The following is a 17,353-nucleotide window of genomic DNA, read 5'->3' as shown; positions in this document are numbered from 1 at the left end:
CAAGTTCAGGGTGAACAGCGCCAGGAAATTTCCAGAAAAGCACTTTTAGGGTATGGTAACCCCCTCCTACCCCTTCCAACAGTGCCAAGGAACTTCAAAAACAAAAGAGCTGCAGCCTCTGCCAAAACAATGGACATTCCAAGCATTCTTGGGCCCACTCTCTCTCCCTCCTGCTCTTTCACCACTTATCCATGTGGTGCTCTGACTATATGGTTGTGCATGCATGCGATGCGGTTTACATGCAGACTACATTTTGAAGTTAGCTTTTGACGCTTAATTTTGATATATTAAGTCTGTTTGTGTACTGGATTTTATTCCTTTGCAGTTTGTGAGCATGTGTGTACATTAAATTTAAAGACATTGGCATAAAACCTGCAGAGTCATCAGTGCAGTCTGCTTGCTCAGTGTGGGGCCTGGGGCCAGCTGCCATTGGGATTCCATTGCTGTCTGAACACACAAAGAAACACGGCTGCTTTTTATTAGCAGCGCTAATCCTGGGAGACTACATCTTTTTTCACAGCTATATTGCAGAGATAGACATTTACCAGAACCGGACTGCACACATGCGGACAAGATGTAGCCCATGGTCATGAAGGGAATGTGTGGGATCAGAGATGGACATTATTGCAATCATTACTAAATGAACTGCATAAGTGAGCTGAAACCAATGGGTGTGTGTACAGTATGTGCTTGTGTGTGTCTGTGTGGGGGTGCAAAGAGCATGTTAAAATCTGTTTTAGATTATAAAATGGCTTTTTTTTCCTTCAAACTTTCATACTTTTTTTTTACTTATTTGTTAAATCTAATATCTTGGTGTGTAAGTTTATCAAATCAGCCTTTTCAAGATGGCCGTTTGTACAGTTTATTGTAGTTGACAAGCACCTGAGGGCATGACTCAACACTCCATTTAGTGTGCATTAAGACAGCCAGACAAAACTTGAGTGAGGAGGGGGGCAACATTGCTGATAAGCTGTTTGTCTGGAAGCATTCTCATGTACATTCCTCTCATTTACAGAAAAGTACCTTACAAAAGTGAGAGAGGCATTGAACCCAAAACAACAAACAAGCCATTGTACTGAGGAGGCCAGTTCTGGACGGCTCGCTTCCTGAGGGGCTCCATTTCAGACTGTAGCATTAATGCCCAGAGCTCTTGTGATGATATAGAATGCAGGCAACGTGTTTTTGGGAAGTGGATGGCTACAAAACAAACAGTGGTGATTGGAGACCGCATGAGAGACAGAGAATCTGAGTGTATGTGAGGTGGTGTGTGTGTGTAGGGGGGGGGGGGGGGGGGGGTTGCTGTTAAAGTGCAGTCAGGTTAGATGTCAAAGGTCAAAATAAACAGGGACACCAGACAGTTTATGCCTACAAACATGCTTATTTGTTTAAAAGCATGTGAATGTAAGGAATAGCTTTTCACTCTTCACCCCTTCACACTTTTTTTGAGACACTTCTGTTTAAACCAACAGTCTTCACAGCTTGAAGAGGAATTCTTGTCACATACATATGGCATTGCTGTATTTATTTGGTAAATATTGCTTCATAATGGTAATTGTGGCCTTCACAACGGTGATATCACAGAAGCGTGGAATATACAAGTGAGACCAAAAAGGAACAAAGTGTTCTGTGGGTAATCTGTGGGTGTTATTTATAAATCCAATTAATTTTTAACAGTCCAGGACTACATTTAATTTAGGGTTTCCGTGGAGTCTTTAAAAGTCTACACATTGTAGACCTTAAAAAGTCTTACATTTGTTCTAGGTCTTAAATAATTTTAAACAGGATCTTAATTTTCAGATGTCAATGTAATGTGACTTCAAATGCTCATTGAAATGCTCCTGCAGCACTTTAGCATGATTTTTTTGTTTGTTCCCGTGGTGTTTCTTCCTTTATTTCGCTTTAGTACACCAAAATAATTGAGAGTATTATGACTACAAATGAGACCAACATGCAACAGTCAATCAGTGTTCTGTTATTGGCGCAAATCTATCTTGGATCGTTCCACAGATGTAAAACGGATTTTATTATTCAGCAATGGGGAAGTGAAGGTTTAGCGATACTTGGCTTGAAAAAGATTACGTGTGTGGGTTTTTGATGTGGTGTTCTAGGTCTTAATTTTTGTCTTTAATGGTCTTGTAAAGGTCTTAAAAAGTCTTACATTTGAGTTGGTACAAATTCCGGCTTCTTGCAAAAACTCCAACTGGTAATAGGCAGGAAGACACACAACAAAAAACACACTGACAAACCACGTTTGCTATTAATGCGATAATACTGTAGATTAAGAGCCACCTCCAAAGGACAGGACATATATTTTCTACAGGGCATTAGATTAGACACATTACTGATGTTTACATCAACCAATCGAGTGATTTTTAATTGTGGCATGATGGTTGGTGGCAGACAGATTGGTTTGAATATTTTTATAACTGCAGATGTCCTGGGATTTTAACAGACAACAACCATTAAATTGATGCATTAAAGATAAAAACTTCCAATAGAACAGCAGTCCAATAGAAAAGCAAAAGTCAGGTCAGTCTCTGTGAATTCAGTGATCTTTAATGGTTTTCCCAGTCATCAGATCAGAATCCAGTAGGACACCTTTGGGATGTGGTAGAACAACAGATACACATTACTAAAGTGCACCTGAAAAATCTGGAGAAATTAAGATGTCAGCATGTGCCAGAAAATTTAAAAGGAATGATTCAAGCATTTTGTAGAATCAATGCAAAAAAAAAATTAGTTTTTTTGAGACCCTCAGTTTTTCTGTAATCTGTTAGTTTAAAAGTTAGTTTAACCCCTATAAGACTTTTGGTTCAGTACAGTCAACAATAAACAATTCCATTTAATTCCGAAGAGCTCTGTGTTTGAACAGTGACAATTACATTTTTTTGGCAGACACTGCATGAGTTTGGAATACTACATCTTTTTTAGATATGCTGTGAAGTCTTTTTAAGCTCCTTAAAGACTTTCTGGGTATAATGAAGGGTTTCTATATGGAAAATGGAAATGAAAACATGGTAATTATCTTGTTCCGAACACTTAAGTATAAACTGCATTTTAATATACTGTAAGTTTGATTAATTTCTCCTTTATCAGATTGCTTTTTAGAAAGCAAAAAAAAGAAAACAATACAATAAGGGAGTTGTTTTTTTTCCATGTTATTTTTCATATTTTAAATGTACATTGCACTATACACATTTAAATTTACATATTGCTCCACATTTTACCAAAATGTATTTGTTTGGCTTTAGATTGATGTTTAAAAGGCCCAAATTAGAAAGAGGTTTTTCCTATAATTATGACACAAATACATGATTATACTGTCTTCTTATATAAGTCATCTGCTATCCAAAGACATATAGAATTGCTTAAGAGCTAAAGCAGGTGTTGTATACAATATAAACAATATAAACCAAAAATGAAATGTGTCTGTCTATAAATACAAACTAAGAGACTTGAGTCGTGTGTTTATGGACCTTTTTCGTTACAGTGATTTGTTCCAAGCCGGGATGTACTTCCTTTTACATCCGTGTGAGAGGTGAACGGAAGATTCATGTGAAGCCTTTTAGCTTAATCATACAGTTCTATTGCTAACTAGACAATGAAGTTACTAAAATATTTTTAGTCATGAAGTGCATACAGTATCAGCTGAGTCATTTGTGTGTGTGTGTGTGTGTGTGTGTGTGTGTGTGTGTGTGTGTGTGTGTGGTGTGTGTGTGTGTGTGTTAACCCAACAAAAAAATCATAACCATGCATAAATGCCTAATACAGCTTTTTCCCAACAATTACACTGTTAAAATAATCCAATAAAAATCCAGTGTATTTCAGATGTGTATTATAATGAAAGTGGCCCTTTGCCAGAACACCTTACCTAAAATATACATTGTTCTTTTAAAGGGTTTTATCATAAAAGTCTTCCATGCTTTTTTATTTCCAGTTTCTGCTCCATCTTTTCACTTGCCTGATTGTTGACTGGTCCTGTTTTAACTTCCTACAGCTATTTTAAAAGTGGAGATTGTTCATGAAAGCCAGCTGAAAGGAGCTCTTTTGCTCAAATTCGTGTTTTCCATGTGCTGATTATCAGCATTAAGAAACTGTGAGAAAACCTTTACCTGGCAGGAGGCCATAAAATAGTGCAGCTCTTTCTTTCTTTCTTTCTTTCTTTCTTTCTTTCTTTCTTTCTTTCTTTCTTTCTTTCTTTCTTTCTTTCTTTCTTTCTTTCTTTCTTTCTTTCTTTCTTTCTTTCTTTCTTTCTTTCTATTTCAAAGTCTGTTTTTTTCTTTCTCTGTTTCACATGCATTTCTTTGCTTGTTGCTTCTCTATCCCCTTTTCTACAGTCATTGCTTTCTCTCTCTCTCTCTCTCTCTCTCTCTCTCTCTCTCTCTCTCTCTCTCTCTCTCTCTCTCTCTCTCTCTCTCTCTCTCTCTCTCTCTCTCTCTCTCTCTCTCTCTCTCTCTCTCTCTCTCTCTCTCTCTCTCTCTCTCTCTCTCTCTCCGCCTGTGTCTCTCTCCTGGCCAAAGCTGACAGCTCTCCCAGAGAGACAGGAAGCAGCACTCACATTTTTTCCCCACATTCTAACAATAATAGGAGAGGACCCTGGCTATTATTTTAGCAGCAACTTGCCTCTTTATCTGTTCCGAACATAGTTTCCTCTCTGTTTGAGAACAGCTTCCTCTTGTTAATGTCATTAGAGAGAGTGAGCGGGAGGCTGTATGTGTGTTTATAAGGGCAAGAGAGGCAAAAAAAATCTGACTGTTCTGTCTTCAATTCTAATCAGACGTAGATGGGGGGGGGGGTGTGAGAGAGAGAGAGAGAGAGAGAGAGAGAGCGCGTGAGCGTGAGTTTGTGTATTCATTTCTCCTGGTCGAGAAAATCTGTTCAGAGCCATAGGCTGCCTCATTACCTCTAAGTGACCACAAGCTTTCAGTCATATTCAGTTGCTTAGCTTTTGATAGGGGTTGGTCACCAAAATGGAAACGGGTTGATAGCAAGATATTAAAGTAGTAAGGTAGTTTTGTTAATTTCTTTCTTTCTTATGTTTTTTTTTTTTTTCTTGATGTGGATGTGATTTTAATTTATGCAGGTAAGTATCTGCTATCAGGTGCACTGATTCTTTTTCCCATATCTCTGTTGATTGTTATTTATGGATCTAGCACAAGTATATGGCTGATTTTGATTTATATATATATATATATATATATATATATATATATATATATATATATATATATATATATATATATATATATATATATATATATAAAATTATTATTATTATTATTTTTTTTTTTTTATTTAATACCACTTTTTATGGTAAAGAATCATTTAGTAAATTGTGACTTGTGAAATCTGTTGACTTCAAAATGACTAGATGTACTTAGTAACTAATTACGTTTTACGCTTGTGGCATTCTTAGGACAACAAACATTTGTTAGCTTCAGTCAGATAAGAACTCAAAGATTTACATTTTTATTAGATGCCATGTGATTTTAAAAACAGTATGTGTGAATGTAAGTTTTCGGAAGTGTCAGATTTTAAGATTTAATGATTTTTAACTGAAGACAAGACCACGAAAGGAATGTAATAACTCAACTCTCAGTTTAGAATTTCCTAAGAAATGGCTGTGGTTAAACAATTAGTCGTAATAAGGCACCACACGTGTCATCCTGTGTCTCAGGACTAGTCCTCGATTATTTCTGATGTAATCTAGTTTATTTTAGGCTTCCAGTGTTTTTTTTAGCAGTGTTCTGATTATGCCACAATTTCCGATTTGGTGCTCTTGGTTGTCCTCGGCTAAAGTCTTTCTTCTTGAAAACACCATTATTATTGGTATAATAATAAGCCATTCAGGGGCATTGTTCCCGTGGGAAGCATATAGTCATTTGAAATGTTTGGGAATATTGTGTTTTTGTCAATGGGACTAATGGGATAGAACTAGAATCCTTGCGCCAGTCTATGAGTGCGGTAGCTGAACATACTAATGAAAAGATTATGTAGATTTTCTGTAAGACTTTCCGAAATCCCAACGCCGGGCAAACCTGATGGTGTAAAGACAATTCCAACAGCTGACCATGTTTGGTTAGTTTGTATTTATTACAAGGCTCCAGATGTTTTGGAGGTGAAAGCTATTTCTATGGATGAGGAATGATGTGAAAAGCAGAACTGGCTTTGACTATAAGAACACAGTGGCAGGAACTTTTGATTTATTAATTCAGACAGTGCAGTGCTTTTAGGCAAATATTGTTTCGAAGTCAATCGTTTCATAGATATGACATGGTGAGATTTATTACCTTCCTGCTTCACATGTGGCAAGCAGCTAATACAACTTATCCCACACACAGACTTTAGAACTTCAGTAAGATCACCGAGTGAAACTGAGGTGAAGCAGGAATTGATGAGCATTGATGCAATTTAAGTTCTTATGTTCTGTGTTCTTGTGTTTCTCTAATAGACGCACTGTGCCACTGATTCATCCGCAGTCCTGGCACGTTGTAAAGTTATCAGAAGCATCTCCTGTGCCTGGCTCAGCAGGCAGTTCAGACGGCCCACTGGCCATGCAGCTCCACCCTACACCCTTCAGTGTACCGTGGCACTCTGGGGGTGACAGGTAAGGATCTATAAACATTTATGACTTATTATATGGACACCGAGATCTGAGAAAGGACCTTATTTCTTTTTTCATTGTAGGCAAGAGGCAACATAATACATTTTTAATATGCTATATCTTTAAATGATTGTGACTTGACTGAATGGTGGCAACTTGATTTGGTTTCATTGTGTGTGCAAAGGCATTTTACTTGGCAACCATGACTATGTAAAGATAGATGTTATCATGAAACCAGGAAATCTCAAGTTTTTATATCAACACAAAGCTCATCATAGTGCTTAGGATTTAGCCTTTTCTTACAGAATTGTGTCCATTTAATCAATTCTGATTATTCCAATTCCAAGTAGTCTAAATAATGTTTGGTTTATTATGCATGTTTTTGAATTATACAGAATTAAATATATTTATTTATTTATATAGAATCAAATGTGCGATTGGAGACAATGTGCGAGTGTATCTGGGCTTTTTTCCTAATCAAATTTTCTGTCATTATACTAATGACTGGAAAAGTTGTTTGTTATTCAGAATCAAGTGAATTTAATCTTAACTATTAAGATCCCACACATTCTGTTTTCAAATTTCACTTTAAACATATCTCTGGTGAAGAAGACATAGCAAAAGAAAATTGTCATTTTAATAATCTAATGTTAATTATATGATTAAATGAGATTTAATATTCTGTTTTGGAAGCACTTATCAAATTAGCTAGAAGGCACCTAACTTTATATCACAGCAATGTGGTATTGTTACATGCACCTTTGCTTGTAAAACTTTCCACTAGAGTAATCCCCCACTTTACTGTGGTTTGAATCTCACACCCCCGGTTTATCACGGAATTGCATTTGCCACATAACTAATTTGATTAGCTGATTTCAGATAGACCAAAAAATGTAGGAAATAGTTTTTATGCAGTTTTATGTTGAAATAATGACATTTTGTAATAGAAGTATAATTATTAATTAGAAAATGAAGTAAAATGTTAATACAGTACAGTACTGTATACATAAAATACTGTACAGCGTATATCATACATTCAGACAAAAGACAAAAAACATGCAGTTTTGTTTATAAAAGTGTGGTGTGAGGACACTGAAATATATACATAGTAAATTGTTTTTTGTGGAGTTTATTCTGAAATAAGGTAATTTATTAAAAAATCATAATTATTAATTATAAAATGAAGTAAAAGTATACCTTAAATACAGTACAGTGTATATCCTGCATTCACACAAGAGACAAAGAACACGTTGTTGTTGTTGTTTATACGAAAATCTCGGTTCCGGATGCTGCAAATATTATTTGGGGTGGCGTCCGTTATTTTTATATTTTTGGGGTGGCGTCCGTTTATTGTGTTTTTTTGTTTATCATGGGCGGTTTTGGAACGTAACCACCGTGATAAACGGGGATTACTGTAATTTGGTAACTATTTACATGTTTTTTCTGTAGTCTCTGTGGAAAAACAGTGCATTTGAAGTGTGGTGGAATGTTCTCAAGTATTCAAGTACTATATAGCTACTGATGATGATCATGGTGGGATTTCCTTTTTGGAAACTTAATTTCCTTTCTTTTTGGTGCTGCCTCTGGTCCATGAACAAAAATAGAAAAAGATTGTCTTCTCCAGATGCCCTGGTTATATGCAATCTATTGTTATTTGCTATATTTCCAGTTTCCACTATTGCTATATTCAAAAGAAAATATTTTTTGCAGTTATACAATGTGTATTTACGATAAATAACTCATTTTTCTCTTGACATTTCTACCTAGTGAGCTGTCCATGCCATTGGGCCACCTCTCCCGGCACTACAGTACAGACCGTAGCAGCTCTGTGGGGAGTATGGAGAGTCTGGAAAACCCTCCAAGTCAGGGATACTACGAAAGCCAGATCTCTCCCATTGACCCTGCAATCTTTAATAATAAACGTGACTCAGCTTATAGCTCTTTCTCTGCAAGCTCAAATACATCTGACTACACGGTATCTCTGCGAACTGAGGAAAACAGTTCTATGGACAGCCTCCTCCAGGGCTTTGGCCCCTCCTGCAGGTTTTCAGAGGGACATCCAAATTCTGTGGCTAGTGGCCAAGAAGAATTGCATTGTGAAGTGGGGATCCTCAAGTCTGGGACTCTGCCTCATAGGCCTGAGCCTAAAATACGTCCATCATCCTATAGCTATGAAGAAGACAAATGTGGGCCTCCACAACCTCCCACGAGGAAGGATAGTTTTAGGGCTACCAGAGGCTTACCAGAGGGGTTGGATAAACGATGTGTGTCTGCTCCAGTCAGTGTGTCAAATTTGACTTGCTGCACTATCGAAGACCCTCCACACCTTCGCAAGGCATTGAATGGGAGTGTGTGTTTGAATGGTCACGAAAATGACCAGGACTTGAAGGGAAACAAAGCAGAACCTTATTACACCATAAATTCTCAAAAAGTATTGTCTATAGATAACCAGGTCAGCTCGACAGAGGAATGCCAAAAGAGCAGTCACTTCCAGCCTATAGAGAGGCATTCAACCAGGCCCAGTCCTCCAACAGCAGATTGTCTTGATAGTCAAGTAAATCATTTAGATAACAATCTCCAGCCTAGGATGCACAGACACAGTGCCCCTGAAAAATTACTTGTCTCTCAGTTGCACATGATTGAGCTCTCCAGTGAAAAGAGTGCACATTCCATGTCCCCTTCTAGTCTGTGGTCTAATCCTCTGCATCCAAGGGAGGAAATAATTACAGACGGTCTGGCTGTAGCTCAGGGTAAATGGGGAGGGAGCAGGTGCTCCACACCTGGTTCACTGACCACTTCAGAGCTAGAGGAACACAGGGTAGATGGAGAGCCATTTGATTCAGGCCAAAGACTTACTCCTGTCCAACATGTTTGGGGAAGATCTGCCAGTGTTCCAGGTGAAACTATAGGAAATGGATTTGCTGGGTCTGGACCCTGCATCGACACACAACTTCATGAGAGAGGTTTTGAAACCATAAGTGCTGCATCTAGTATGGACACTCTACTTGAGAACCAGGAAGAAGGAGAAGGCAAGGGAGATGATGGAGAAATTTCAAAGCCTCCTCAAAAGCGGCAGTTTCGTTCCTCAAAGTCTCGGCGTCGAAGTGAACGTTTCGCAACTAATCTTCGCAATGAGATCCAGAGGAAGAAGGCTCAGCTACAAAAGGGCAAGGGCCCAGGTGGTCTGCTATGTGATGGTGAGACTGTAGAGGAAGAGGATATAGAAGAAAAATCCCCAGTGGATATGCCGACTGTCCATCAACACAAGACCCAAACACAGACTAGTCAACACAACAGCTTCCAGAATTTTGGTCTATCTCAGGCCAGAACAATTGTTTCCAACTCAGTATTTCCAGGCAGATGCTGTGGAACAAATTCTGCAGACTATTCAGGGAGCAGGATTGAAGATATCCATCTTTCACATGATAAAACCCATGGTATTCAGTCAGCTGAGGTAAACAGACCTGTGTGTGTGAGTGTGGTTGAAGAGTTGGCACCACCAGGTAAAGCCAGACGTTGGCGTTGGACACCTGAGCACAAACTGCAACCAGAAATGAAACTAATTGAAACCAAGAAGAATAGTGAAGGAACAGTACAGTCTTCTTCAAATCTTGGAACAACAAGGGGAAGGGTTGGTTCTTCAGGTGGTCGCTGTACCCGAGCTGATGATTGTGACATTCCACCTTTTGCAGACCGAAGAAAGTTTTTTGAGGAGACTAGCAGAAACCTGAGCCAGTCTGTGACCAATCTGGCTGGTCTTACCAGTCACCGCCAGAGACAAGACAAGCATGGGGGAAAAAAAGACTCAAATTCCCCAGAACCCCTTGAGTCAGTCCCTAATCTTGGACACAGGAGGTTTTCTTACCAGGGTGGAATTTATGATGGAACTTCAGTCAATTCATTTGATACTAGAAGAAAAATAGTACAGCAAGCGAGAGACCAAGAGAGAGAAAATACACTGGAAAGAGAATGGGAGAAGGAGAAACAAAGGGAAAAAGAGCGAGAAGAAGAGCTGCGTAAAGAACAGGAGAGATTACAGGCATGGGAAAAGGAACAGGAGCTGGAGAGGAAGAAAGAAAGAGAAAGAAAGGAAACTGAACGAGACCGCCAGAGAATGCAACAGATGGAGAAAGTCTGGGAAACCAGTACAGATCGCATTTATGCAGGACATGAGCTTAACAATGCCACAATGCTACCACCTTTGCCACATGAAAACCTAAAACAACCATTTACAACTCAAACGCTAACCCTGCATAATTCACATTCTGACCATTTTCATAATAAGCCCAACCCTGCCATCCAAAAGCCATGGTCAGCTTTTCGGCCTGTAAATAGCCAGCAGTATCAATCTGACCAATACTGTCTACACCCTGAATACAAGGCCAGGAGCTGCACTCCAACAGAGGTGAGTTTGGGTTTGGTCAGTAATATTAACACATTGAAGCGTACACCAGCGAACTGTTTTAATCCCTGTAATATATGGAACAGAGCAGACTTGTGATTTATTGAGGCCAAATGTTGGGAAAGAGCCACTTGCCTTAGGACCTTAGCAGCCAGCCAACAATAATATTGGATATGATTTATGCTTCGAGAATTGTTGTTCCAGCCTAGCATCTACAGGAAGATACATTAAAAGAAGGTTTATCTGCCACAATTATATAAATAAATGATGCCTTTTGGAAGTATATATCAAACCTGGGCAAGGAAGTAATATGAAGCCCTTTGTTTCAAACTGAACTAAAGGTTACCATTAAGGTTTCTATTAGCTTAAAAAATTAACCCATATTTTTTTTTAGACAGAATAAACAATTATATATTATGTCTTCATTTCTGAGGCCTAAAAAAAGATAAAGTCCACTTAACTAGAGTGAGTCGCAGCTTTTTAATTAGATTTTGCATTGTGCCTCAAGTATTAAGAAAATTATAGCCTCCAAACATGTTCCTGTTTTGAGTCATTTGTCAAATGTCTTTCACAGGCCTTTCCTGTGCATGAGCTGGAACAAACAAAACTAAGGAGGAAGTTTAGCCTGTCTGAAAGGTATGTTTACTTCCTGTGTTTGAGTTCACAGACTGGTGGTTTCGAGCAGTGTTTTCTTGTCATTTTTCACTGTTTCTTGTGTTTTCAGTTCATTTGACTTGGAATCTAACTATTAAATTTATTAAGATTCCCAATGATTTTATACACAGTAAAACAGTTTCCTTTAGAAGGTTAAGCTATTCATCATGACTCATTTTCTTTGTCTTTAGGGACTATACTCAGAGTAGACAAGATTCAAGACCAGGAGAAGTGGGTCGGGGATTTTGCGGTCAGTGGAACAACAGACGGAATTGCAACAACGAAAATCAGCCCATGATGCCCTCAACACTTACAAACCGCACCATGTCTGAAAATGACATCCGCATGGAGACCAAGTGTCTTCGTAGCCATGGGGCAGCTGCTACTAATAATAGCAGAATGTCTTCGTCCATCGTCAGAGAACTGGATGAGAATGTTGTATCTGTAACAAAGAAGAAAAAAGGGCCTCCTCCACCTCGGCCACCACCCCCAAAGTGGGAGCAGTTCCATAAGAGACGGGCATCTCACCACAGTTTATTCTCTTCCCATCCTGGCTCTTCTTCCCAGCTCCAAGCATACACACCATGTCCACCTACAGCCCTAGAAATGACTCGTCAGCGGTCCTACAGCCTTCCTCCAAGGGATGATTCTGATAGTCGCCAGGCTCTGCTAAACCCTGCCTTAAATAACAGAGCTTTTAAACCTGTGGTGCTACCTCCAAAAGAAGAAGACACTCCCAGAATTCATCACTATGACACAAAAAGTTCAGATACATCGACACCCTTAAATGAGTCTACTCAAAGGTATGAAAATTTGGACTTTAGGCAGCGATTGCTGTAGGGATGGCTACAAAGATCAGCTGTTCACATCATAGCCATGAAAACCACTAAGTAGCAATGCTAATAACATAGCTGAATATGCTGGTCTTTGTTGGTTATGAAAATGTCATTTTACAAAATTTCTACATAAGAAAAACAAATATCAGAATAAGAATTTGTACTGCTGTAAGATGTCATTGTTATGAGTAGAGGCTGACAGGGGAAAAAATCTAATTCAACACCAGTTAAAACTGGAAACTTGATTAAACCCCGTTTTGTTTTGCCATAGTAAAACTGCAGTTTAGCGGGGGGGGGGGGGGGGGGGTTTCTCCTGAGCAACATAACTGTCACTGTAATTGATATTGTTTAAGCACCTGATAAATTGTAATGTTTCTTACCATGAATGAACTCACTTGCATCTTAATGTTCTGTCTCATTTCAGACATTCTGAGCAAAAATTATCCCAGTCTTCAGATCAGTACAGACCAGCTGTGGTGAAACCAGTCATTTATAAGCATAGAGCGGAGTGGGACTTGACTTCTTCTCACAACTACACAGCCGGCAACAGTTCTAGCAAATCGCCAGTCCCCACTTTGGAAAATAGCTCTTGTACTGGACCTGTCTACCCCGAGTCTTACTTCACAGTCAGCTACAACCAGCAGCATTTACAGAATCAGCCTCAGCAAATATGCATGGCAGGCACCACCATCCAGACTGTGGAAGCTTCTACCCCAAATCTATTTCCCAGCGAGGATCAAGCCTTGCCCTATGAGACCGACATAGATGAATTCCGTGAAAGCGAGGCGACAGAGGTGGAGCAGCAAAGGCAAGCAGAAGCCAGGACAGAGATGCAGTGTTTTGCACAGCCAGTGACGGTGCTTGAAACAGACATCGACAATGTGACTGAAGAAGAGGCTCCATCCTCTGGGCTGAACAGAGGGCAAAGGACGTCCATCGTAGACACTTTATTGGAAGAGGATTGTGGCAGAGCTGGAAAGGAACTTATGGGAGAACTGTTTCCTCACTACACAGGAAATGGAGCAGAAGGTTGGAGAGGAGGCAATGTAGTGAGTGGAGACCTGGTGGAGAGGTATGACCTGTTTTACTGGCATTTGTTTTTTTGCCTATAATGTGAAGTTTGTAATGGGATTTGTCTTAGCAGAGGGGAACGGTAGGTTTTGCCACTTGTTTTGGGTGCTTAAAATGAATATTTATTTCTCTAGGTCTTTTAGACAGAGCCCCTCAGCACCTCAGGGCTCAACCTCTCCCAGCTCTAGAGGATTTGTCAACAAAGCTCAGCTTCTTAATAAGATGCCAAACTTCTCAGAGATGAGAGAGGAGGATGAAGAGCTAAATTACAAGGTTTGGGCTGGTTTATTTAGATTTTATGTAGTATGTAAGCTGAGGAAAAAGCAGAGAGAGTTTCTAAGTTATCCGCTTGTGAAGGCTTCTTCGTTTCTGAATTGCAACTTTTCCCATCCGGTTTGCAGAGGCAGCTAATGGAAAGCTTGCGTAAGAAGCTGGGTGTGTTGCGGGAAGCCCAAAGAGGTTTGCAGGAGGACATTAGAGCCAATACTCAGCTCGGTGAGGAGGTGGAAAGCCTGGTGCTGGCCGTCTGCAAGCCAAATGAGGTGGACAAGTTCCGTATGTTTATTGGAGACCTGGACAAAGTGACGAGTCTTTTGTTATCGCTGTCTGGCAGGCTGCTCCGAGTGGAGAGCGCTCTGGATTGCCTGGACCCAGAATCAGGACATCGTGAGAGGGTAAGATGTGGGTGGGGGAAGAAAAATATACATGTGTAATGTTTTTCTGCCTTTTCGGATTGTAGTTTCTTTTCGGAGTTAATTAATACTAGTCTTTATATTTTCATGGATATATACACTATATTGCAAAAAGTTTGTGGACACCTGGTCATAAGTATGTTATGTGCTTTTTGAGCATTGCATTTCCACATTTAGTCCTAATTTGCTCCATTCGTCTGGGAATATGTTCCACTAGAGTTTGGAGTGTGGTTGTGAAGATCTTTGCTCATTCAGACACAAGGGTGTTTATAAAGTCAGATACTGGTGTAGGTGAGGTGAGAAGGCCTTTGGTGCAGTCAGAGTTCCATTTCATCCCAAATGTTTTCATTAGGGTTGAGGTCAGAGCTCTATAGCAGGAGATCTTCCACTCCAACCCATGCAATATCAATATATATTTATATCTTCATGGAGTTTGCTTTGTGCACAGGGGCATTGCCATGCTGGAACAGGTTTGGGTCTCCTAGTTCAAGTGAAAGGAAATCTTTGTGCAACTGCACCCAAAGACACCCAATACAATTGTGTGCCTTCAGCTTTGAGATAACAGTTTGGGAAAGAACCACATATGGCTGGGAAAGTCAGGTGTCCTTATACTTTGTCCATAGAGTGTATCTTCGTATACATTAGTGATGATCACTCACTATTGCTATGCTTTTTTTTTTTATGGTACTCTAGCTCCCCCTCTTGGACAAGAAGAAGCAGCTCCTTGCGCAGCTGGCTGAGGCTCAGGAGCTGAAGGAGCATGTGGATCGAAGGGAGGACGCTGTGGGAAGGGTGCTTGGTCGCTGCCTGACTCCAGAGCAAATGCGTGATTACAGCCATTTTGTGAAGATGAAGGCCGCACTGCTGGTAGAACAGCGACAGCTGGATGACAAGATCCGGCTAGGGGATGAACAACTCCGCGGTCTGAAGGAGAGCCTGGGCCTGGGATACGGCCCTTACTGAAACTCGAAGCAAAGTACAGGGGGTTCGCATGTGCACACACGCACACGAAAGTTTCCCATGAAAGAAAACGTTTGACTGTATATGAATGTATTTGATAAACAAACCTGCAACAGAGACAGTCAGAGACAAGTGCAGTGAAATTATCGGCTGTAGTATCAGCTGAGGCTTTGTGGCAACAGTTTGCTGCTCTTTCACACAGCAGCAATACTCTTTGTTGAGAAATCATTAACACTAAGCGGTAAACGACCTCAAAATCTTACTCTAGGCCACGTGACGGCGTGTACGCGTGTGAATGTGTGCATCTCATTAATATCAACTGAAAACCTGTCCACGCACTGCTATTTATTTATTTATCTCTTAGCAGAAAAAACTTGAGTAATGTTGTTCTGTTTACTGAAATATGGTCACCGTCAATATCAGCAAATTGAGCACTATAAACTTTTGGCCAATTTATCATCACATCGCATTACAAGGAGGGTTTTTGCTCGAAAAACGAAGCAGGAATCGTGTTTAAACAGTCACATCACTCTTTTAGGTTCAAACTGGAATTTGCTTTGTTATGAAAGTGTTCTTTGTATATCGTCGATTGAAGACACCCACCTTTTCTTCACGTGCGTTCAATCTGCATGCATCCATTATTCTGCGGGTATTTCTGTTCTTTTCAGGTAGAGGTTCACTTATTCAAAGCATAAACATTAAAAACATATCTGTGCCTTTTTTCTCATTATAAAGTGCTTTACTGCATTTATTCATAAGCGATATGCTTTTTTTTTTTTTTTTCCCTAAGCCAAAGATTACATTCATGTCTTAACACACGAACAGAAATATGGTGCTTATTTTGGACTACATGCAGTAGCCTAGTGTTTAAAGGATACATTCTTGCTGTAGCTGTGTTTATTCAGTGCAGCTGTGTTTAACATTTTGATCATGTAAAACATTTCTTACAGTCCATGTATTTAATGTTCATGCTTGCAGTGTTGCAAAAGTTATATGTAATATAATGTCTTATTATTATTCTTTTTTTTTTCGTTCTGACTGAGCAAACTGCTTTTTAATAGCCTCAATCCTCATTTGAGGAAAAAATGCTGCTTAATTGAACAATTAACATTTTTTTTTTTTAAACCAACAGTTGATTATACAATATATTGTTGGCCAAATTATTTTTCCCAAACTGCCTTTCAGCGTTTAAGTGCCAAAGATGAATGTGCATTTGTTACAGGCAACAGTTCAAACCTATGTTGTATGTATACTTTTTTTTTTTTTTTTTACCCAATGTAAATACTGCCTCCTTCTGTGCGCTTGATCCTTTGTTGTATAATACCTTCGTAAATTTCTTCACGCTGGAAATGTATGAAAATATTTGGTTGAACTAGAAGTAATCAAATTCCCCAGTTTTTGGTTTGTTAAAAATCCAGTGTGAAATACGTACTATTGATTATAGTATATAAATATTTTATGCTATGTGCATGTGTGCTTTATTCCAAGTCATAGTTTTTTGCCTCATTGCAAACCAACTGTAGCATTCAGAAGGCAACTCCCATCTCTAGTTACCGAATTCAACTGCTAAATGCAGAAATGTTTAGAAAGAACATTGCTACCAATGTTCCTCTCTTCCATTCAGCTGATCAATTATTCGATTGGGAAACGGTTTAATCATATTCTTCTGCAGGTGGTGTGATGTGTCAGTGCCTGATGGGCTGCTTTGAGTATCTCAGATGTCCTAGGAAAGCAATGAACCAAGTAAACTGGAAATCCTTTCATCCAAAATTTCAACTGTACAGTTTCAGTCAACCTACGCTCACTGTAGCATCGGATTCCGGTTCTTTACTGCCCGAAATGAAACAAGAATTTAAACTCGACGCTTTGCACATTCCGAGATGCTTTTCTGCTCATGTACTGTTGCCTTGCTGTCAGCTAAAACTAGTGTCCATTCTAATCTTTAATAACATATACAGCTGCTGCTCACTTAATGAGTTTTTTGCACCATTCTGTGTAAAATCTAAAGACTATTGTGCTGTGCAGTTTCTGAAATCCTAAAACCAGCCCATCTGGTACTAATAACACATTTCAGATGTTTGATGTGAACATTAACTAAAGTTCCCTGCATGACTGGTGAATCCATTGGAGAATT

General features: G+C 39.4%; 1 protein-coding gene across 4 annotated transcripts in view; it reads left to right on the top strand.

Moving 5' to 3' along the window:
• The window catches only part of shroom4 (shroom family member 4), a 36,880-nt gene extending 20,193 nt beyond the window's left edge, over positions 1–16,687 (top strand). For 2 of the 4 annotated variants that reach the window (XM_083541100.1, XM_083541103.1), the window contains 8 exons: positions 6,452–6,607; positions 8,372–11,009; positions 11,581–11,642; positions 11,852–12,463; positions 12,921–13,568; positions 13,702–13,840; positions 13,969–14,241; positions 14,953–16,687. In XM_083541100.1, coding sequence (XP_083397226.1) covers positions 6,452–6,607; positions 8,372–11,009; positions 11,581–11,642; positions 11,852–12,463; positions 12,921–13,568; positions 13,702–13,840; positions 13,969–14,241; positions 14,953–15,222 — 4,798 coding nt within the window. In that variant the 3' untranslated portion in view covers positions 15,223–16,687. Of the gene's footprint in view, positions 1–4,852; positions 5,084–6,451; positions 6,608–8,371; positions 11,010–11,580; positions 11,643–11,851; positions 12,464–12,920; positions 13,569–13,701; positions 13,841–13,968; positions 14,242–14,952 lie in introns of those variants that run through there. The other 2 variants (XM_083541102.1, XM_083541101.1) reach the window with 2 other exon arrangements.
• Positions 16,688–17,353: the final 666 nt, after the last annotated feature.

This window comes from Silurus aristotelis (genome assembly GCF_946808225.1).
Source record: "Silurus aristotelis genome assembly, chromosome: 5".
Lineage (NCBI taxonomy): Eukaryota > Metazoa > Chordata > Actinopteri > Siluriformes > Siluridae > Silurus > Silurus aristotelis.
Note: the sequence above shows the minus strand (reverse complement) of the source record. Positions and strands in the feature narration are given on the sequence as shown.